This window comes from Cucurbita maxima, unplaced genomic scaffold (assembly GCF_002738345.1).
Source record: "Cucurbita maxima cultivar Rimu unplaced genomic scaffold, Cmax_1.0 Cma_Scf00012, whole genome shotgun sequence".
Taxonomy (NCBI): Eukaryota; Viridiplantae; Streptophyta; class Magnoliopsida; order Cucurbitales; family Cucurbitaceae; genus Cucurbita; species Cucurbita maxima.
The window spans coordinates 1702769-1724219 of record NW_019272028.1 but is presented as its reverse complement, the minus strand read 5'-3'; the positions used below and the strand labels follow the sequence as shown (position 1 = coordinate 1724219).

The window sequence follows — 21451 nt, the reverse complement described above, 5'->3', positions numbered from 1 at the left end:
TTAATACAATGATTATGCGTTTCGTTTCTGAAAATTCGAGAACAATATGTAAAAACAATAAATAAATGAACTCCATGAAATATAGCAGACCTTAGTTTGGATCGCCAGATTTAACAAAATGCACGGATGCGCTTTGTTTCTCACGAAACGTGTATGGCTTCTCCGCTCTCTTAATTTCTCTTTATATTCTATTTCTTCTTCCTCTTCCCTTCTACTTCTCTCCACCGCTCGCTCCCATTTTCTTCCTTTTCTCCATTCTCTCCCTCCCATTTCTTCCATGGCTCCCGGGATCGAAGCTCCACAGCGTTCTAGCAATGGGGGCTCTGTTCGTCCCGATTCCCATTTCTCCGATGATGGGGTTTCTCGAAAATCCAAAGTTACCATCGTTGGAAGTGGAAATTGGGGCAGTGTTGCGGCTAAACTCATCGCCTCTAATGCGGCTAGGCTGAGTTCCTTCCATGGTATTTTCTTCAACTTCTGAAACATGGGATTTGTTTGTTATGCTACTGGATTTCGATTTGCGCCATTTTCGTTGCATTTTGATATCCGTTTCTTGAGTTTATTGGATTTCAGATGAGGTTCGAATGTGGGTGTTTGAGGAAACTTTGCCTACTGGTGAGAAGTTAACTGATGTTATCAATCTCAACAATGTAATGTTCTATTGATTAATTACGACCCATTTCCGTGTTAGGAAATTTAGAGCGTTATATATTAGTGATTCTTGAATCTTAATTAACAGGAGAATGTTAAGTATCTCCCTGGTATAAAGCTTGGCAAGAATGTTATTGCAGATCCAGACCTTGAAAATGCAGGTATTCCATTCAAGTTCTTCTGATTTTTTTGTTGATCTCATTCAAATCTTTCTCGCTTAGCATAGTCTAATGGGTTGAATTATCAGTGAAGGATGCTAATATGTTGGTGTTTGTGACACCCCACCAATTTGTGGAGGGGATATGCAAGAGACTTGTGGGAAAGATAAGGAAAGAAGTGGAAGCTATTTCCCTCATTAAGGGGATGGAGATGAAGAAGGAAGGTCCATGCATGATTTCTTCCCTCATCTCCCAGGAATTGGGTATCAATTGTTGTGTTCTAATGGGCGCTAACATAGCAAACGAGGTTACTTTTACAGATTCAAAGCCTTGTATGACAATTTGTTATGTATGTTTATATGTAGTAAGATTATGAAAACTGTTCATGACTCTGCTTTCAGGTTGATAAACAAGTAATCTTTAGAAACTTTTGTCTTAATTTTGCTTGATTTTAAAGTTCAGTTATGTTTTATTTCGTTTTGTTTCAAGATTGTTGAACTGTTCATGTAGATTGCTGTAGAGAAGTTTAGTGAAGCAACGGTGGGATACAGGGAGAACATGAGAGAGATTGCTGAAAAATGGGTTCAACTTTTCAGTACTCCCTATTTTGTTGTTTCACCTGTGAGTACAGTTCATGATCTCATGTATATTATTTAAGCAATCTCTGTCAATCCCAATTGTGATGAGTTTGATTCTGTTCAAAACTGATATATCACTCACAAATTCTGTGTAAAACTTGGTTTAACTCCTACTTAAGTTTTTGAATTTTGTATTTTTTGTCTCTAAATTTTGCATCTAAACTACTTGTGAGGAGAGGAGGACGGAGTATTCCTTATAAGGGTGTGAAAATCTCTCCCTAGTAGACACGTTTTAAAAACCTTAAGGGAAACCCCGAAAGGAAAAGTTTAAAGAGGACAATATCTTCTAGCGGTGGGCTTGGGCTGTTACACTGTTTTAGTCGTTGTGATTGATTTTTTGCATTAATCATAGCTATTTCAAATTGACTGGTGAAAAGCTTTCTTATTACCTTTCTAATTGTGAAATATTGAAAGGTCCAAGACGTTGAAGGAGTTGAAATGTGTGGAACCCTTAAAAATGTTGTGGCATTAGCAGCAGGTTAGTCGTAAATCTTTATCAATTCGCTTCTTTTTTTCTGCTTTTAATGAAGAACAGTCTTTAGCCAATTTGACATCACAGGTTTTGTTGATGGTTTGGAGATGGGAAATAACACAAAGGTACAAAACTTAGTTCTAAACATTCAAAAGGTAGATTACATGTCTTCTTTATCTCAGACTATTTTCATTTTCATTCGGTAGGCTGCGATAATGAGAATCGGTCTGAGAGAGATGAGGATGATCTCCAAGCTTCTGTTTTCATCTGTTAAGGACAGTACTTTCTTTGAGAGTTGTGGAGTTGCTGATCTGATTACAACGTGCTGTAAGGATAAATTCTTCATTCTTTTGTGCTTCTTCCTTTACTTTCTTTCATTGTCTCAGTAGAACCAATTTATATTTGGCAGTGGGAGGAAGAAACAGGAAGGTGGCTGCAGCTTTTGCAAAGCATGGAGGGAAGAGGTTAATATTGCTACCCTGAAACATGGATTTTTTATATGGAGGCTACGTAAAATTGTTGCTGTATATGATTTTACCTTCTCCCATGTAGGTCTTTTGATGAACTTGAAGCAGAGATGCTGCAGGGCCAAAAATTGCAGGTTTCTATTTCTCAATGACATGATTAACTCGTAGTTTTCGTAAATGGATCATTACCCTTTTCTTCCTTTTAGTTTTGAATTCAACATGTGGTGGAGGGGATTTGAACCTCGGGTTGGATGAGGTTGAATAGTTAATGTCTTTCTGTGGAGCGAGAGAATTTGAATATCTAACATCTTAGTCAAGGATATAGAGAGAATTTGAATGATATAGAGTTGAACTAGTTGAGCTTCGTTCTTAATGATTTTCATTTAGATATCTGGGGGAAGCAAGAGGGTTGTTTCTTGCTTAAATATTCACCAATTCCCTGATAAACAAATATTAGATTGTGTTCATCCTAAAAACTAGTGATGCAGGCATGTATAAACATTCTAGTTACATTATCAAGTAAAGTTGTTGTAGTTTCTCCTAACAGCTCATTTTACATTTTGAAGGGAGTCTCCACAGCAAAGGAGATGTACGAGGTTTTAAGTCACCGTGGGTGGCTCGAGCTGTTTCCATTGTTTGCATCAGTCCACGAGATCTGTATCGGTCATCTTTCACCATCAGCCATCGTCGAATATAGCGAGCGCAGACCCAACTTCTCTGTTATTAATGGCCAAGCTCAGTAGTTTTAACAAGACTGGCTCTCGCCTATTTCAGATGTAGTGTGTTCATGAAGGTAGTTGCATCGTTTTTGTACATTGAAGAAATTTGAGCATTGGGTCAATATCTGACTGAACTTTGCCTGATCTTTAGAAGTAAAATGAATGGCAGGTTGGTTACAGCAGCATTTGAGAGGTTGAAATGTGTTTCCTGAGGCAGCTTGGATTCTAAAAAATTCTCCGATAATATTGATTAGTTTCCATTCAATATTGCATTGATACTGAGAAGGTATGGAGATTGGTAATGGAAACAAGAACAAACAGGACACCATGTCCTTTTCTCATTTCATGATAGTTAACTCAAACATTTCAGAAGGTAAACTACACATCAAAAGGACCATAAGTTAATACATAGAACATAAAAAAAGGATCTGTGAAATTCTTACAATCCCACTCCTGTTCCTTAGAAACAATTTTGCTATACCCAACAATTATCCGGTGTGTATTCTGTCAAGTCGTTCGACACTCTTTCTTGCTCGTTCAAACTGATGATCAACACTTTTTCTAGACTTCTCGTGACAATCTACGCTCTTGCGTGACCTTTCTTTATGGTCAACTGACATTCTCGTTTTTTCTAATTTATCTGTATTACCATACTGGCTCTTCTTTTTTTCATGCCTATCAGTGCTTTGCCTTGGTTTCTCTCGCCTATCTGTGCTCTTCCTCGAAACTTCGAAAAAGTCAACACTCCTTCGAGGTTTCTCTAACTGGTCTGTGCTCTTCCTGGAACTGTATCTCTGGGATGGGGATTTCTCCACCGTTGATATGAACTTTTTCAGGTGCTTAATATACTCAGGATAGAGCTCCAGATCACAGTGGTTTCCTCCTTTAATCCACAGTGGTTCATACTTTTCTTTGCATAATTCCCAGAGTTGCTTACCATGTGAGCAATCAACCACATCATCTGAAGTTCCCTGGTAAAAGAGACACATATGACCAATTAAGACTATAGTTCTCAAGTGAGCAACCATTCAAGCAATCAACCACAGGATTAGACAAATTCTATTTTTCAAAACTTCCTTCCTCTGATTTCCCTTGTATAAACGGGCATAGAAAGGTTCGGTTTCTTTAAAAGTCATGGATTTATGAACAGCAATTTCAATCTGTACATGCACATTAGTTTATCATGGTAAGATGACAATCGAAAAATATGCAACAGGGAATTCTTACGTGGATGATAAGAACAGGACAATCAACCAAAGGAATTTTGTCAATATTCTGCACAGAAAGAAAACAACAAATACAGCATGTGAATGATGCATATAAAGAAAATAAATCTATCACAGTAGAAACAAAAAGGATTACTTTACCTTATAAATGTCGAACCAGTACGAACGCTTGACTGGATACATGACTCTTAAACCAGAAAGTATAGGACTATGAAGAATTACAGCTCTTAAGAGAGGCAGCCGAGCTGCAAGATCCAAAGTGGGGCCACTTCCAACTGATTGGCCATACAGGATGATATCTTCCTGCTTAGTACCATAACTTTCTTCAAGACACTTATATACAGCTTCAATATCTGCATATGTATTCTGCTCACTTGGCTGCAATGTAGAACAGACGTTGAATCTTGGATTAGGATCGATACGAACATCACAAGCAATTTCAATTCAATCTAAATCGCTTATGACAAACACACCTTTCCAGTTGATTGGCCATACCCTGAATAGTCATACCTGCACAACCATTTCCTTATTAGAATGCTACAACTTTTTTCTATAGTAATCAACCATTTCATGGACGAGCAATTAAAGTGCAGCGTAAGTCTCGATTTTGACAGGGGAACGATCACAGACCTTGCAAATCAATTCAAGGGAAGAAGGAGAATCATTGATGAAATGAGATTTATTATCGAGCAATCCAGATATAGAAAGCTTGATTCTAATAAGGATTCATTAACTCAATATTCTACGAGTTCTGATGATAATATCAGCTCAAATTCTCTAGCTAGCACAGTCCTTATTCAATCGAAGAACCATCGGTCTATAGAGTTAAATTCTACAACTAAAAGTTTGGATGATGATGTAAGAACTGAATTGAACCTAGACCGACTATAATTGGCATTCATGAACCTGCTATCAGACACAATCACAGTTGAGTCCCGAATTCCTAATGAAATCTGGTAAATTCAGACGATCCATATGCAGAAGTTGACCGCAAAAACAAAGGAAAGCACCGAAACTCAGAAGAGAACAGAGCAATACCCCATGATGTTAACACGAAGGTGAATGCTCAATTCAATGAAAAGCTCGTACATCTGGCCCAGATCAGCGGCGTTTCCATGAGAGTAAAGCAACGTCGAGGTGGCCATAGGGTAGCGAATGAAGACAGCAACAATCTCAGTACCACGACGAGTGGGCAGCTTAAGAATCTCAACATTTTCACGATGAGGAAAAGGGCTTAGAAGCAAAAGACCGGTATATTCATCGGTAACAAGTTTGTACGAAGGCGGATTCGGTGGGAAAAAAGCGAGTTTCGCCGCCATGGACGAAGTAACACCACCCATCTTCGCGGTCCGCCACTGTGAACGAATCTAACCCCGATTAAGCGAACCAACAACCCATCATTCGAAGAAACCCCAAATTAAAAACGCAAAAGAAAAACGAGCAAGAAATTCAACAAAACCCTTTGGTCTAACGACTGAAAATTAACAGTAAGAGATCGACATTCCAGAAAATTCGAGAGTTGGGATTGGTTTACAAACATTCGGTGAGGAAAAAAAGAGAAGAACAGAGAGATTGTTAGCGGTGGGTAACAGGCACATAAATGGAAGAGAGAGAGAGAGAGAGGTTTAATGGCGTCTGTGATGATGGTGGGTCAGAGAAGAGAGCGTGACCAGTGGACCTGAGAGGCGTGGCGTGGACAATACAAAAGAAGAAAATGGTTTACTTCTTCCTCATCTTCACTGAAATTATATAGTGTGTCAATCATGGCATTCTTAGAGAGAGAGCTGAACCTGAAAGTAGCCATTGTTAGGTTGTAAGAGATCGTTGCAAGCTTCAGCTTAGAACCCTATATTCATCTATCAATTTTCCTATTTTATCCTTTTATTATTATCATTATTATTCCTTTTGGAGGTCTCTTATCATTACTTTTATTTTTAAAATTTTTAATTTTGTCACGCTCATTAATTAAACTATTAAACTAATAATTATGCTATTTTACGGATCATTTATTCATAAATAAATATGGATGACAAAAAAAATGTGATGTCCCACATTTGGTTGGGAAGGAGAACAAAAGATCCTTTATAAGGTGTGAAAACCTTCCCCCACCATACGCACATTAGACGCACGTTTTAAAGCCTTGAGGGGAAGCCCAAAGTAGACAATATTGGTGGATATGAGTCGTTACAATAATGGTGTCATAAGATACATTTTTCTGTATTTTTAGTATCGAACTTCAACATGTGAATAGAAAATTTAGAAAAAAAAAGTAGAAACATTAAACTGTTTTCAACCTAACTTACAGATCTCGTAGGTATCTTATTTCCTGCACTGAAATGGCGGTGAATGTTGATCCTTGATGTAAATTCATTATAGGAGGTATAAGAAACAAATACTTAAATCCAAAAGCAAGAGATTAAGAAGACTTATATCCAATAATGGTTCAACCCATATTTTTCATCATACAAGGTTTTGTAATTATCCTCCTTTCTTATCCCAACCAATAGAGACCCTTTTTTGGTCACTTTCCTAGGTTCTTTCCATGGGATTTCCGTTAATAAAAGCCTTGATTTCTTAGCTATATATTTTGAGTTCATAAGCATGTGTAGTCCGCTCTTGGTCGATATATATGATCTTAACGAGTTGACCTATGCTCAAGTTAACAATTTTGAACCAATCGAAATTTCAATTGGTTCCTTCTAAGCTAGCTTGTTCTTTTGGATTGAGTCACTCTTTCCAATTAGTTTTGAACTCCTATTCTCAATTAGGAAGGTGGAAAATGAAGGATTTCTCTGTTCTTTCCTAAAAGAAACAACATTCTGGCACAAGAGGGAAATTCGACTCATAATTTCAAACTAGGACATTATATCAATAGATGGAATACATAAGGTGCATTCAGCCCTCTTATCATTACTCTCGTGTAAGACACACGACTATGATTATCACTAATTATGATTGTATAATCGTGTTCATCATCAATACCGCGATACTTTGAACCATGTTAATCACAATTCACAATCATAAAAAGAAGAAAAAAAGTAGCCAACAAGAAAAGGCCAACAAAAGATTTAATAGCAGATTTCATTGGCCAACAATTTCTTTAGTCAAGCTAATCACATGGATCTCCCAATGATAGATGTGATATGCCAGGCAGCCAGGACCCCACATCAAAAGTTCAACATATAATTATATCAGCCAAGCCATAAGAGACCAAATAGAAGGACAAGAATTAGAAGCAAGAAAATAATTAAGCATCCATTTAAACAGAACCATTTACTGATAAATAATCTAATGAGATATTTCTTGCTTGCAGTGTAATAAGAATGTAGAATGGAAAGTGGATAAAGGCCTTCTTTTTCCTTTTTGGTCAGCACTCTGCGGCTAGAACACTTTCCAGAGTTCAACAAAAGTTCTGTTATTTTAAATTTTTTTTATTGTGGTAGATCTTGTTGTTTTTGTGGTCTTGAAAAGCTTTCTTATTCCTCGGCTTACTGCTCGCACCTCCTTAGAACACATTGAGGCCGAATCGTGGAGAGCTGAGAACCTTTTATTTGTAAATTGAAAGATGGGGCTTGTTCTGTCCATGAAGATACCGTCATGGAATACAAGGGGTAAAGGGCTAGATAAAAGACATGCTTGGTCAAAGATGATGTCATTTCAGTAATGCCAGACATACAGCCGATATGAAATTCTAGAAACACGGGTTGGTCCCCATTATCAAAGTTAAGAACAATAAAAGGAGCTAATGATCACTGGATTTCTGAGTTTTGATTTTTCAAAATAAGGAAATTGATCAGCTCCTCAATCTCTGTCGTAAGGGGATTAAGTGCAAGTGAAATTCCACGCAAGTATACTCTCACTCCAAATATCAGAAACTTAGTCCATGTGAACCCAAATTGGTCGGAGAGGGAAAGCATTCCTTATAAGGGTGTGGAAACCTCTCCTAAATAGACGCGTTTTAAAACCTTGAAGAGAAAGCCCAAGAAAGACAATATCAGCTAGCGGTGGGCTTAAGCGATTACAAATGGTATCAAAGCCAATCATCAGGCGGTGTACCAGCAAGGACACCGACCCCAAGGGAGGTGGATTGTGAGAAAATACATCGATTGGAGAGTGGAAGCATTCCTTATAAGAGTGTGGAAACCTATCCTTAGTACATTCGTTTTAAAACTTTGAGGAAAAGCCCAGAAGAAAAAATTCAAGGAAGACAATATCTGCTAGTGATGGACTTGGGCGGTTACATAGTATCTTTATAGATACAAAATCTGGAAGTCTTGAGAACTGTACCATTTCTCGAACCATAAACTAGAGAAACCACTGGATCAATAACTATGTATACATCGACAGCTTCATAAGGACTCTAAACACATTTTATTCATCCAAAGCCACTGATTGTCCTCTAATTTAGAAGGTGAAACATTCGGGACATGAACTTGAGGACATAACTCTCAATCTATGTTCTTCAAACATGAAATGAACTTCATAACAGGTTTTTCTATTTTATAGGAAACCGTTGAATTAAGAGAAAGTGTACAAAACCAGGCTATAAAAAATCACAGGCAAAAAAGCCCACAACACCGGCCTCCAAATAGAAATTACAAGAAACCATTTCAAATTTTAAAAATAAAAAACAGAAGAACACCACAAAATTTATTCTTTTTTTTTTTTTTTTTTTTGAGTTCAAGAACATGGTAAGTGAAGGATTGAAAATTTTGACCTCGAGAATATACGTCTTTACGTCTTAATCAGTTGATTTGTGTTTAAGTTGACAACACAACAAGATAGTTAGTACACAAAAACCCAAATGAAAGCCTTAAAGCACAACAAATTTCACACCTCATCCTTACCGAGTCCCTTTGACACATAGAAAATCCCTTCGTTCCTTTATTACCAAATACTATAGCAACTTTGAACTATGAACTAGAACAAGAATCAAATTTTGGCTTGATTAATGGAGAAACATCCAAGAATCTTCAGAAGGGTAATCAGTTAGAAAGGGGTTATAGACAGATTCAGGAGTGGAGATGGCACAAGTAGGACTATGCCTTTGAGAATGAATTTGTTGGGTGAGGAAACCTTATTTAAACCTTATTATCCTTCTTAAGAACAAAGGCAGAAATGCATAAACTGATTGTATCCATATGTAATAAAAGATATCGATATCACCCAAGAAAACTAGTCTGGAAATGAATAAACTGCAAAACTCAGTGCAGTGCCATTACTAGTCAGAACGAACAATGTTTCCACCATAGTTCCCATGAAAGAGGAGAACGATCATTCTTGGTTCCAATGATAACATTAAGGCAAACCATAAAGATCAATTTAATAGCATAATCCCTCAAAAACTTTAAAATCTCACCGAGTAAACCATCCAAATCTGTCGTCAAAGCTGCTTCCTCAGTTTCTTGTGCTTGTTCAACGTGTTCTTCCTCTTGTTCTTCTTGTTCTTCGAAGTGTCAAACTAAATCAACCCAGAATTATCTGACCCACTTCACCCGCCTCAAATGCCGGCGACCCAATTTGTAAAATTGTGTTTGGAAAATACCCAAATGGAATTTCTGGGTAAATATGAGAGAATTGGAAATGGGCCAAAAATCTGGCCCAAAATCTCCTTTTTGTGTTCTGCCCATCTGATCTCGTTTCTTACACTCCGAAGTTGGAAAATCTGGCCCAAAATCTTTTTAAATAAATTAAGACAGCCAATATAATTAATTATATTAAGTAGTTAAGACATTTATACTTTTTTCATAAGATCAAAATTTAATCATCTTATTATAAAATTATAAAAATATGATAAATAAAAGTAAAAAATAATGGTTCATCATTCTAATTGAAAAGGAACAAAATAATTCTTATCTACGATGAAAATAAAAGAGTTTTTAATTTTTAGCTGTTTTCAAATTCACATTCCTATTTAAAAAAGAAAACAATTGGTGATCATATAATGTGTAGGCCCCCAAACCAAACAAGAACAAAACAATTATCAATAGCCAAATTCATAAAGTGAAAAAAAATAATAATAAAGTTTCGTAAAAATAATAATAATAAAGCTTCGGCATGGTATGATTATATTCTAAAAGAAGAGACCAGAGTAATCATGTTTCTTCTTCCATACGTGCAATATGATCATGATTAACAAAAACATCAAGAAATACTGTTACACATTTTAAATTTTTAAAAAGAGTTTCTCTTCCGTAATAATGGGATTACCCTAGTGAGGGACAATATGCTAGCTCTAATTAAGGCTACAATTATGGTATTAGATTCATAGGGTTGGACTCATATGATTAATTTTGGAGTCGGAATGTTAAGCCTAGGTCTAATTAGGGCTACAAATTTGTTGGTAATATGCACTATATAAATCTTAATCTTAGTAGTTCACACCTAAGCTATATGTTTTTTTTTTAATTAGGGACGAAAGTATATATTAAATCCACGAAAAATAAAAAAGGAAAAGTGAAAAAGGAATTCGAAACATCAGCCATGATTACAATAAAGACTGATATCCAGCTATCACTTAGACCAGTGAAGACATTAAAGTGATAAGTCAATGCACACTTACTCAAGGTAAGGTCTCCAGCTTGATAGAAGGATCGAGCCATTCACTAAGTATAATTTTTTTAGAAACCGTGGTTCAAGTTGGAAGAATATGTTAGTCATAATCATTTAGCTAAAGTCAATGTCGTATAAACGAGCGTTAGACCGAGCAAGGGTATCTTTCAATTTAGGAGCTTCCCCCCTTATCCCTCACCATACCCTTTCATTTTTGCTTAACCTTCCCTGGTTTGGGGATTCTACGACGATAGATAGGGGTCAGGTTTGTTTGGCATCTATGCTCTCTGCCCTCCAAACAGTATGGGAGCCTTTCAGCTCGTACTGCTCACATTCCTAGATCTTCACGGCACCTCCTCCACTCAGCCTATTAGCATGGCACGTGTGCATCATGTAATTTGTCCACTCAGCCTCTTTTGTTGGCCATAGGACTCTTTCTTTGCTGTCTTAAAAAGAAGGATTTTAATTATGCACATGTGTCGGATTGCCAAATGCAAACATCCACATCAGCTACCGCACAACCGAAAAGCAAATCCAACTCATTCTTTTTTTTTTTTTTTCTAATTAATGATTAAATTACAAATTTATTTCTTAAACTTTTGATTAGATAAATAATAATAATAAAAAAAAATAAATATCAATGTTTACACTATCCTATCTTTCTTTCTATCTTGTTCTTTGGATGTTTTTTCTAAATTGGGGTCTTAGCTATTTGTTTTCGGACGATCTTCTGCTGCCTTTTGAGTTCTGACCATAGACTTTGTCTTAAGAGCTGGATTGTTGTGTTGCCCTTATAGATTGTCGTTATCGAAAAGTCATAGCTTATTTCGATTAGGAGTCATACGATGCACCTTATCTAAACTACTGGTAGTCTTAGCTAGAACCAATGTACGTAACATTAGAGTCAAATGTGTCTTGCCTTGAACAAAGATGAATACAGACTCCTTAGAACGTCAAGTTTGAATCTTTGCCTTTCCTATCTGCCAACCATCTGCACGATTGGAAACCAATCGTTAGAGACCGAGTTCAAAAATTAAATGGTTATGTGTTCTTTCTTTAGGGAACACTCCACCAATTTTTTTCTAATGATGTTTTGACTTTTTACTACATAAAAGAAGAAAAGGAATCACCCAAAGTGTTTAAAACTTCCAAATGGGATCGTAAAGAATGGATAAACGTGAATGAAAACAAGTTTGGTGATGCTTTTTATTTGATTAAGTTAGGTAAAGTATGTTTGTAGTTAAATTTTATGTTTAATAAATGTATATTATTAGTGGAATAAGTAATAATGCCATGCACATAAAGTTGTAAAAAACAAACTCAAACAATGGGATTCGCTTTCTATATAAAGAAGGCAAAGAAGAGGGGGAAAAATGGGATCAAACCATTGGCTTAAGCTCAGTTCATAAACGCCATGGAAGCTCCTGCAAGTTTCAGCCCTCTTAGTATTGCTTTGAGCTTAGCCATGGCAGCAGTCATCCTCTGTCAGTTGCTGCTGAAACTCTTTGCAGCTGCAACGCCAAGCCCTAGCTTGCCTCCTGGCTGCATGGGCTTCCCCTTCGTTGGAGAGACACTCAGCTTCCTCAAGCCCCATCATTCTAACTCCATTGGGACCTTCCTCCAGTATCACTGTTCCAGGTAAATTCAAGTGCGAGATCCCACCTTGATAAAGAACGAAGTATTCTTTATAAGGGTGTGCAAACCTCTCTATAAAATGCGTTTTAAAAACTTTGAGAAAAAGTCTAAGGAGGAAAATATCTCTTAGCGATGAGTTTGAACTGTTGCAAATGGTATCAAAACTAGACACTGGACGATGTGCTAGCAAGGAGCCTGAGCCCCGAACGAGGGTGGATTGTGAGATCCCATGCCGGTTGAGGAGGAGAACAAAACATTCTTTATAAAGGTGCGGAAACCTCTCTAGCAAATGCTTTTAAATGAGGAAAATATATGTTAGCGATGAGCTTGTTACAAATGGTATCATAACCAGACACTGGATGATGTGCTAGCAAGGAGGCTGAGCTTCGAAGGGGGTGGATTGTGAGATCTCATACCCGTTGAGGAGGACAACGAAGCATTCTTTATAAGGGTGTGGAAACCTGGTTTTTAAATCCTTGTGGGAAAGTCCAAAAAGTCGGGGTGGATTGTGAGATCTCACATTAGTTGGGGAGGAGAAACAAACATTCTTTATAAGAGCGTAGAAACCTCTCCCAAAGAGTTGGGGTGGATTGTGAGATCTCACGTCGATTAAGAAGAAGAACGAAACATTATTTATAAGGGGTGGAAACTATCCCTAACACGTTTTAAAATATGGTGGGAAAACTAAAAAAGAGGACAATATTTGCTAGCTGGCTTGAGCCGTTACTGTTTATAGGTTTGGGACGGTTTTCAAGTCTCATCTATTTGGTTCGCCGGCGATAGTGTCATGTGATCGAGAGCTTAACATGTTCATTCTTCAAAACGACGACAAACTTTTCAAAGTGAGTTATCCCAAGGCCATGCATGGCATTCTCGGCAGCAATTCTTTGATCATCGCCGCCGGAGACACCCACCGGAAGCTCAGAAACGTCGTCGTTAGCTTTGTCAGCTGGTGCAAGTCCAACCCCACTTTCCTTCACTCCGTGGACAAGCTCTCTGTCTCTTTAATGGAGTCGTGGAGATGCCAAACTCGTGTGTTTTTCTGCAAAGAAGTGAAAATGGTAAAAATAAACAAAAGTACAAATAAATTATGACATAAAAATGGAATCTTTCTACAAAATTTTGAATCATTATTTTTTATTACAGTTTGCTTTGAGTGTTATGGTGAAGGAATTGTTGGGCATTGAAGCGAACGAGTCGGTTGGGTTGAGAATATTGGACGAGTTCGAAACTTATATGAAAGGCTTTGTTTCTTTACCTCTGAATCTCCCCGGAACTCCATACTATAAGGCTGTTAAGGTCGTTCTCGATCTCTTTGTTCTATATTCAATATATTTCTTCAAATTTTGTTTCGTATATCTAACCGTGTAAAACTGTTTCATGATTCAGGCCCGAGCGAAGCTTTCGGGCATCGTGAAAGAGATGATGAAAGAGAGGAAAAAGAAGGGATTAGTGGTAGGGGTGGAAAAAGAAGGGGATGATCATGAGAACTTTCTAGACGTGATAATGTCAAATTGGAAGCTTGATGAGGAAGAGATTGTGAGCGTTGTGTTGGACATATTGCTTGGAGGATATGAGACAACAGCTACTCTTATGGGATTGATTGTCTACTTTCTTGCACATTCACCTCCCAATGTTCTTGCAAAGTTAAAGGTATCTAAAATCATGAATACGATCGTTTCAATTCTATAGGGTCCCAGCGTACTTGTTGACACACCGCCTCGTGTTCATCTCCCTTCGAGTCTCAGTTTCTGCACTGACATATCCCGCCTGGTATTTGGCTCTAATACCATTTGTAATAGTCCAAGCTCACCACTAGCACATATTGTTCTCTTTGGACTTTTCCTTTCGAGCTTCCACTCAATGTTTTTAAAACGCATCTATTAGAGAGTGATTTCCACGCCCTTATAAAAAAAAATGATTCGTTCTCTTTCCCAATCGATGTGGGACCTCACACGTATATTTTAAATTCTCATGCATTTAACGAGGTCGTTAAAAAGATGATAATGATGATGCAGGAAGAACATGAAGCAATAAGAAATGGCAAAGGGAAGGGAGAGTATCTGAATTTAGAAGATTACAAGCAAATGGAGTTCACATGCAATGTAAAAACACAACTATGGGAGCTTTTTAAAGTTTTTTTTTCCTTTCTTTTTCTAAACCAATATCACATTCATAACTCTTAAACAGGTGATATATGAAGCCATGAGATGTGGAAATGTGGTCAAATTCTTACATAGAGAGGCCATTAAAGATGTCAAATTCAAAGGTAACATTCATAATCCTATTTTTTAATATAATTACTTGCAGCAGCTTTTGAATTTGATTTATGGGACAGACATTTTCATTCCTTCGGGATGGAAAGTTCATCCAGTCTTCTCAGCCATTCATCTGGATCCAACCCTTCACCCATATCCTCAACAGTTCAATCCATGGAGATGGAGGGATGATAAAGAAATGAGCAAGAAGGTGACGCCCTTTGGTGGAGGCCCAAGGCTTTGTCCTGGGATTGAGCTTGCCAAGCTAGAGATAGCTTTCTTCCTCCATCATCTTGTCCTCAATTATAGGTCAGTTTTTAATTTATACAGTTCCATTCAAAACAAGCGCAGATGAATATGGTTTTTTTTTTTTTGGTGTGTTCTTAGGTGGAAGACAAGCTCAGATGAATGTCCACTGGCTTACCCATATGTTGAATTTAAAAGAGACTTATTGCTTGAGATTCAGCCCTGTAGTTGCTGAAATCAAAGGCTGATTAATTCAGGGAATTTTATTGTTCTAAGCTTTTGTATGCTATGATATATGTTGTAATAATGTAATGGTGTCCGAATATATATTATATATATATCAAATTAGTTAATACTTGTTTGTTACTTCTACACAACATCGGATCGGAGGGAGAAAGGAACAAAACATTCCTTATAAACGTGTGAAAATTTGTCCCTAGCATAACAGTTAGCCGATATTGTTGACTTTAGCCTATTTCGTATCGCCATCAGTCTCAAGATTTTAAAATAATTCTAAAACGTTTTTACTAGAGAGATGTTTACACACCTTCATAAGAAATGTTTCTTCTCACTCTTTAACTGACCTGATCTCGCAATCAACTCCTTCTAGAAAAGATTTGTACACAATGGGTTGGCATGCTCTATCTATGATTAATTAGAGAAAAGTTTTAAATGGTGAATTTTCAAAATGTTGTCTAATAAAAATATAAATATTTATTGGTGAACTGAGAATATAAATATAGTGAAATAAAAATTATATTTTATGTTTTCGTTTTTGGTAATATATATAAATTTAAGTAATTATTTGAAATATGTTGATAAAATATTTGAAATTTGTAAAATTAAGAAAAAATTAAAAAACAACGGGCGTGGCAACTGACCGAAGCGGTTCACGTTCAGTTGATCCCGATTACTAAAACCGCTAGATTCGGTTCTATATAAATATATTGAATCGAACCGCTTCAAATTAAGCCGATTTTCCCGGGGTTTTCTTCGCTCATTCACTTTGCGGTGCCCTTATTCTTAATCTCGTGCGGCTGCTACCTCTTTTATCTCCGTATTGCAATCCGGTTGCTGCAGTAGTTTCATCGGAATCAACTCAATCTCCGTTGTTCGTTTGTTCATCCGAAACAGTTGCATAACTTGTTTCGTCTCTTCATTTGCGCCGCTCACTGTCGACCATTGTTTCGGTCCCTCGCACGCGTAACAGGTTCTTCTCATAAATCTCTCTCTGTTGTCGGAACTCACTATCTCTTCCTGTTCCTCTAGGCTTACGCGCAGTAAACGTATTTGGTAGAAGAATTGGATTCTTTACTGAATGTCTTAATTAAGGGTTCTGTTGGATTAGAAAAATCAGTAGTGGATTAATGAAAGATAGTTTGTGTTGTGTGAGTAATTCATGTGTGCGACAATAGAGCTCTGATGTTATACTTATTTTGCTTATAGCTGCAATGCTTTTTTAGTTATTGTATTTGTTACTTGAGATTGTTTATCTCGTCTTGTAGTTAGGATGCCCAAGGAGGAGAGCTTTGAAGTTGATTTAACAACTGATTGTAGCCCGGAATCTAGTAAGAAATTAAAAGGAAGTAAAAAGAAGAAGAAGCAGTTATTGGTGGAAGGTGTAGATGTCATGGAAAGGAATGTGGAAGGATCTGTTGAGCTGGGGGAAAGCAACATAAACTCTGAAGTGAAAAATAAGAAAAAGAGAAGGAAGAGTACTAAACAATGTGTAGTGGAGAACTCTATCCAGGCTGAGGCAGGAGAATATGAAATTAAAGCAGAGAGATCTGTGAAAGAGGGCAGTCCTTTGTCTGATGGTGGAAGTGAGAAAAATGAAATTCTTGAGGAGAGGCAATTTGCATTGGAAGATGATGAGAATGAAAGTGCAGACAGCATAGTTAGAGAAACATCTGGAGAGAAGATTTTAGAGTCTAACAATGGTAAAACAGATCAAAGGAATATAAAGAGGAAGAAACGTCTCTTAAAGGAAGTTGCAAATGCGGACATGCGTGGAATTTGTTACTTGAGCCGTGTTCCTCCACATATGGATCCTTTGAAACTTCGTCAGATCCTCTCGCAGTATGGGGAAATACAAAGAATTTATCTTGCACCCGAGGGTAATGAATAATTATACATATATTTGCCTTTTCTCTTAGGTTTTACTGTTGCTTCAAAATTTGGGTTGCATATTTGTTTGTTCTTTTGTTCAATTTCTGTCATTTAGTTTAGAAGGAATTGTATTCTAGTTTACTCATTCAAGGTAATTCATGCATTCATGTTCAGACGCCGCAAATCAAGTAAAACGAAAGCGTGCAGGAGGGTTTCGAGGACAATTTTTTTCAGAAGGGTATACTCACATTTCTGACAACTTTTATTTTTTCAAATTTATATGAAGTCAATGGTTTGTGCATGCCCTTGAAGATGCTTGGCTTGTCAAAGGGGTTGGTTTTAGTTACTGATCTGTATTTTCCTTATACGTGCTATGCAGATGGGTTGAATTTACTGATAAAAGAGTCGCCAAGAAGGTGGCTAATATGTTAAACGGCGAACCAATAGGTAAACTTTTATTCCTATATGCATGCTTGTATCTGACATCCTGGCTCGATACATGACTTCTGCTTTCTCTTTGGGGGATGATGGAAGTCGTATTGGGCTGGTCTAGAAATCCCTGTTCAGCATAAGAAAATTAATTCTCCTATGGCATGCATTAGGTGCTTCATAATCAATTTGATCGGGTTATGTTTACCAATTACCATGCCCCGCTCTTGAACATTTTTATAATAAAAGATTTCTGAAGTTTCTTTATGTTCTTAGTCGTTTCTCTACCTGTTTTACATTTTTTTAGGAGGAAGGAAGAGGTCATCTTTCTACTATGATCTCTGGAATATCAAATATTTGAGTAAATTCAAGTGGGATGATCTTACTGAAGAAACTGGTACACACCTCAAAAACTTGATCCTGCCCCATTCTAGTTTACAACACTGTTACTGATGTTGAATATTTTGCAGCTTACAAGCATGCCATTCGGGAGCAGAAAATGGCTTTAGAAATTTCTGCCGCTAAGAGGGAGAGGGATTTCTATCTTTCTAAAGTTGATAAATCACGAGCATTGAAATCCATTGAAGAACGGCTAAAGAAGGTACATTGAAAAGCCTCTCTGAAATATTACATGCATCACTATCTCAGCATGCACTCTTAATATCTTTGACATTTTGGGGATTTAGGGTTGTTTTGGTAGGCAATCTGAACAAAATTTTGAAAACAAGGGATTCAATAAAAATATAATTGTATTTCGTGTTTTTCAGATGTGTTTTGTTACAAATTTAAAAATTGGATTCCAATTTAAACAACGACTCAAATTAATTAACATGTTTTCTTTTTTGTTATAAATTTGGTGTAGTTATTATTTTTATTATATCATTGATTTATAATATTAATATCCATATTTTAATTTAACAAAAATAATTGAGTTTATAACATGAATTACTATACTTGTTTAAAATTTATATTTTTAAATATGATTGAAATTCAAAACCTTTATACAGTGAAATATAGAAATGTTGTTTTCAGAATTTCACTATTTAGATCATATAATCCTAAAACAATTTGAAAAAGACATTTGTCAAATGCCCCCCATTCACCTAGCACATTGAATTTGAAGACATAAAGCAGGCGCCAAAGTGCCTGCTAAACCGGCCTTTTAGCTATCAGTTGAGTTTGTTCATCATAGTGAGCTTGGGAAATACAAACATTTACCCTCTTTTTATTGATGGTCTACAGAAGCAGAAGTTGCGAGAAGATTCAGAAATGAATTCTGAACTTGCTGATAGCCAGAAACTCCCAAAACTGATCCGCAACTTCCCACAAACACAACCAGTTGCAGATTCTGCAGTACAAGACAAACCAAAACTATCTACAAATTTCCTTGCTGGGGTAAGTAATAACGTATTATTTACAACCAAACCTCGTCTCATTCTCATGTTTTACCTACAGTCAAGTTATCAGATTTTATCTTGTGAACTTTTATTCGTTTGGTATCATCTTTGAAATGGTAATATGTATTTTCAACTCTGTACAGTTAAAAGCGTGATTTTTTCTAATTCTACAAATAGTGTTTGTATGTCCCACTTGTCGGCAACTCAACTATAAAAGGTCAAAAGGTTCACCCACCAAATTCAAAAAAATGAAATAATGTTCCTATTAGTAGTAGTAGTCAATTAGTTCTGTATTCAAAAGTATGTTATTTAAAAGCATGTCAAACTCTCATTAAATGATAACCTTATAATCTACCAGAAATCTCTCTTCATTGAATCTGTTAGAATTTATTTATACCTTTTTATAACACCAAGTTCTTGGCTATTTTCTCCTCTTCTGCAGGTGTTTGGAAGTTCCTAGTCCTCCAATTTCCGAACGCCATTAAAGAGATGTACGCCGATGGGTTTACTACGTAGGGACACTTGGGCTTTTTGGTAGGCAGAGCCAATCAAATCTTTGACATATCAATTTATTTATCTCATTACACAACAAAGAATGTGGAGGAGTTGTTGTAGCATTCTTTATTTGAATCAAACTTTCGCGTTTCATAATTTGTGAAGCATATAGGTCCATCTATTTATTTGTGGAGGTAAGTATTTATGGTACTCTCATACCCAAAGGCTAGACTGTTGATTTATGTGCACGAATGCACAAATTCACGTCTAGAAATCTAAACTAGTTTAGTTTGATTGATTGATTAAAATGTATATCTTTTTGTAAAGATTAAATATTTTCATGTAATTATTAAAAGTAAGTTGATTCACAAGAAAAGTAAAAACAAAGGAGAAGGGTGCCATATATCGATCAAGCTACTTTGTATTTAATACTGATGTCTCATTTGCATTAATTTGATGGTTGAGTCATGAACAATCCAAATTAAAGTCCTACGTCCAAACTCCCACCAGAAATTTTTATGTTGTTCAAATATAATTTAATGCTCTCTGTCCTCATGTAACCATAGTCACTTTATAATAAAAACAATAAATGAGAGATATAAACCTACACGTTTACTGTAATAATGTAATATCCAACCTAAGTTTATTGATTAAGAATATATACTCATCCCACCTAAGTTTGATTAAGATGTTAGATATTAAATCTCCATTCTTACGTGTTGAACTAAAAGTTCAATAATAAGCATAAAATATGTATCAGAGAAAATAGCTAATTTCCGTATGATTAAATTCAAATGAGTCTAATCAACTTAATTAAAACAAGTTTTAATGATAAAAAGTAAATTAGTTATTGTGATAAAAAGTTTAAAAGTTATATCGGTTTAATTGGATAATACTTATGAAATAGAAAATAAACAAATTAATGTGAATCAAACTCATAATAAAATAAAGAATTTGGTTATTTTAATGACTTCATTCCCTAAAAATTTATTACGTGAAAATTATATTATTTTAAAAAATTGTTTTTTCATGTATTAAATATGGTCCACATATATATAATCCTTAAAAGGGTAAATGAATTATCAACATCATCTTAAATGATTTATATAAAATGGCCATACTCATACTCAAATTAAAACACTAAATTTTTATATTCACTTTATTTTAGACGAATTTTCTACTTTAATGCTTCAAATTTTTCCATTAAAAAAAAAAAAAAAAAAAAAAAGACAACAGGATTCAAACTTCTTCACATTCAAAGCAGAGATCTGAGAACTCATACGAAAACATAATATAAAATGAAAAAAAGATAAATAAAAAAAAAATACAAATATTTAGTTAGAGGTTGAGGGAATAAGTTGGGGCGAAATTTGGAAGGGCAGAATGGTGATTTTTATGGCATTTGATGGAGCTGGGATTCACCTGAAGGAACAAATAATTTCCAGCAAAAAGATCCCCCAAATACGCTTCGCCTTCCCTAAACCTCTTCACAACCTTCGAAATCGAGCCTTTCATGGCCGTCACCAGCCGCGATTTCCTTCTCAACAGCTTTCTCAGGCTAGGAACTCTGAGTTTCTTCAACCTCCTCCCAATCGAAGCCCTTCTGATTTTGAACCACCGCTTCGACCTTCCTACAAATCTCCTCCTCCTCTCTTCTCCTCGTCTCGATCTTCCAAACGCCTCCTCAAATTCCTCGCTGTATCTCAGCCTCCGGTACCGGAACTTGCCGGGCGGCGCGGTGGTGTCGAGGTCCGGCATGGCGGATTTGATGAGTTTGAGAAGAGGAGCAGTGAGTGAGAGGGCATTAATAGGAAGAGAGATCGATCGTTGAGTGCATTAAATGGATTGGCAACTGGACGTTGGGATTCATATGGTGCGGAGGGTTTTGCTTTCTTTTAGATATATATATATATATTTTCTCTTTCTTTTAAGAAAGTCAATTCACATGCATTTGTTGAATACAAATAAAGCTTGATTCAATTCATTTTCATTATATATA

General features: G+C 36.3%; 5 protein-coding genes and 1 long non-coding RNA gene across 9 annotated transcripts; 3 read left to right on the top strand and 3 right to left on the bottom strand.

Moving 5' to 3' along the window:
- LOC111487070 (glycerol-3-phosphate dehydrogenase [NAD(+)]-like) lies at window positions 1–3446 on the top strand. 3 transcript variants are annotated; one of them, XR_002718980.1, is made up of 12 exons: window positions 1–461; window positions 574–650; window positions 740–812; window positions 899–1116; window positions 1320–1430; window positions 1862–1925; window positions 2007–2044; window positions 2126–2246; window positions 2329–2383; window positions 2472–2520; window positions 2953–3179; window positions 3257–3446. XR_002718980.1 is itself a non-coding variant. In XM_023134295.1 (11 exons), exons 1-11 carry the CDS (start codon window positions 119–121, stop codon window positions 3127–3129), a joined length of 1326 nt encoding a protein of 441 aa, XP_022990063.1. In that variant the 5' UTR covers window positions 2–118; the 3' UTR covers window positions 3130–3370. The 3 variants fall into 3 exon arrangements, 1 of the variants encoding a protein (XP_022990063.1); XR_002718979.1 differs by having other exon boundaries at window positions 2–461; window positions 3275–3446; XM_023134295.1 differs by having other exon boundaries at window positions 2–461; window positions 2953–3370.
- LOC111487071 (protein ABHD17B) lies at window positions 3410–6150 on the bottom strand. Its single transcript, XM_023134296.1, has 5 exons — window positions 5370–6150; window positions 4805–4841; window positions 4473–4709; window positions 4333–4380; window positions 3410–4076 (listed from the first exon to the last, which is right to left on the bottom strand). The coding sequence occupies exons 1-5, from the start codon at window positions 5669–5671 to the stop codon at window positions 3594–3596; spliced, it is 1107 nt and encodes a 368-aa protein (XP_022990064.1). The 5' UTR covers window positions 5672–6150; the 3' UTR covers window positions 3410–3593.
- A 1415-nt stretch (window positions 6151–7565) lies between these two features.
- LOC111487072 lies at window positions 7566–9900 on the bottom strand. Its single transcript, XR_002718981.1, has 2 exons — window positions 9691–9900; window positions 7566–7835 (listed from the first exon to the last, which is right to left on the bottom strand). It is a non-coding gene; the product is annotated as an uncharacterized LOC111487072 (long non-coding RNA).
- Window positions 9901–12243: 2343 nt separating this feature from the next.
- Window positions 12244–15297, top strand: LOC111487092 (cytochrome P450 724B1). The gene is made up of 8 exons (XM_023134320.1): window positions 12244–12521; window positions 13255–13579; window positions 13665–13817; window positions 13908–14171; window positions 14537–14623; window positions 14709–14787; window positions 14857–15085; window positions 15164–15297. Exons 1-8 carry the CDS (start codon window positions 12298–12300, stop codon window positions 15255–15257), a joined length of 1455 nt encoding a protein of 484 aa, XP_022990088.1. The 5' UTR covers window positions 12244–12297; the 3' UTR covers window positions 15258–15297.
- A 712-nt stretch (window positions 15298–16009) lies between these two features.
- On the top strand, window positions 16010–19694 carry LOC111487094 (pre-rRNA-processing protein ESF2). Of its 2 annotated transcripts, none has more exons than XM_023134327.1 (8): window positions 16010–16232; window positions 16532–17139; window positions 17306–17369; window positions 17511–17578; window positions 17868–17957; window positions 18031–18161; window positions 18803–18955; window positions 19400–19694. In XM_023134327.1, exons 2-8 carry the CDS (start codon window positions 16533–16535, stop codon window positions 19415–19417), a joined length of 1131 nt encoding a protein of 376 aa, XP_022990095.1. In that variant the 5' UTR covers window positions 16010–16232; window position 16532; the 3' UTR covers window positions 19418–19694. The 2 variants fall into 2 exon arrangements, with proteins under 2 accessions (XP_022990095.1, XP_022990094.1); XM_023134326.1 differs by having other exon boundaries at window positions 16528–17139.
- A 982-nt stretch (window positions 19695–20676) lies between these two features.
- LOC111487096 lies at window positions 20677–21326 on the bottom strand. The gene has a single exon (XM_023134328.1). It carries the CDS (start codon window positions 21208–21210, stop codon window positions 20791–20793), a length of 420 nt encoding a protein of 139 aa, XP_022990096.1. The 5' UTR covers window positions 21211–21326; the 3' UTR covers window positions 20677–20790.
- Between the last annotated feature and the right edge of the window lie 125 nt (window positions 21327–21451).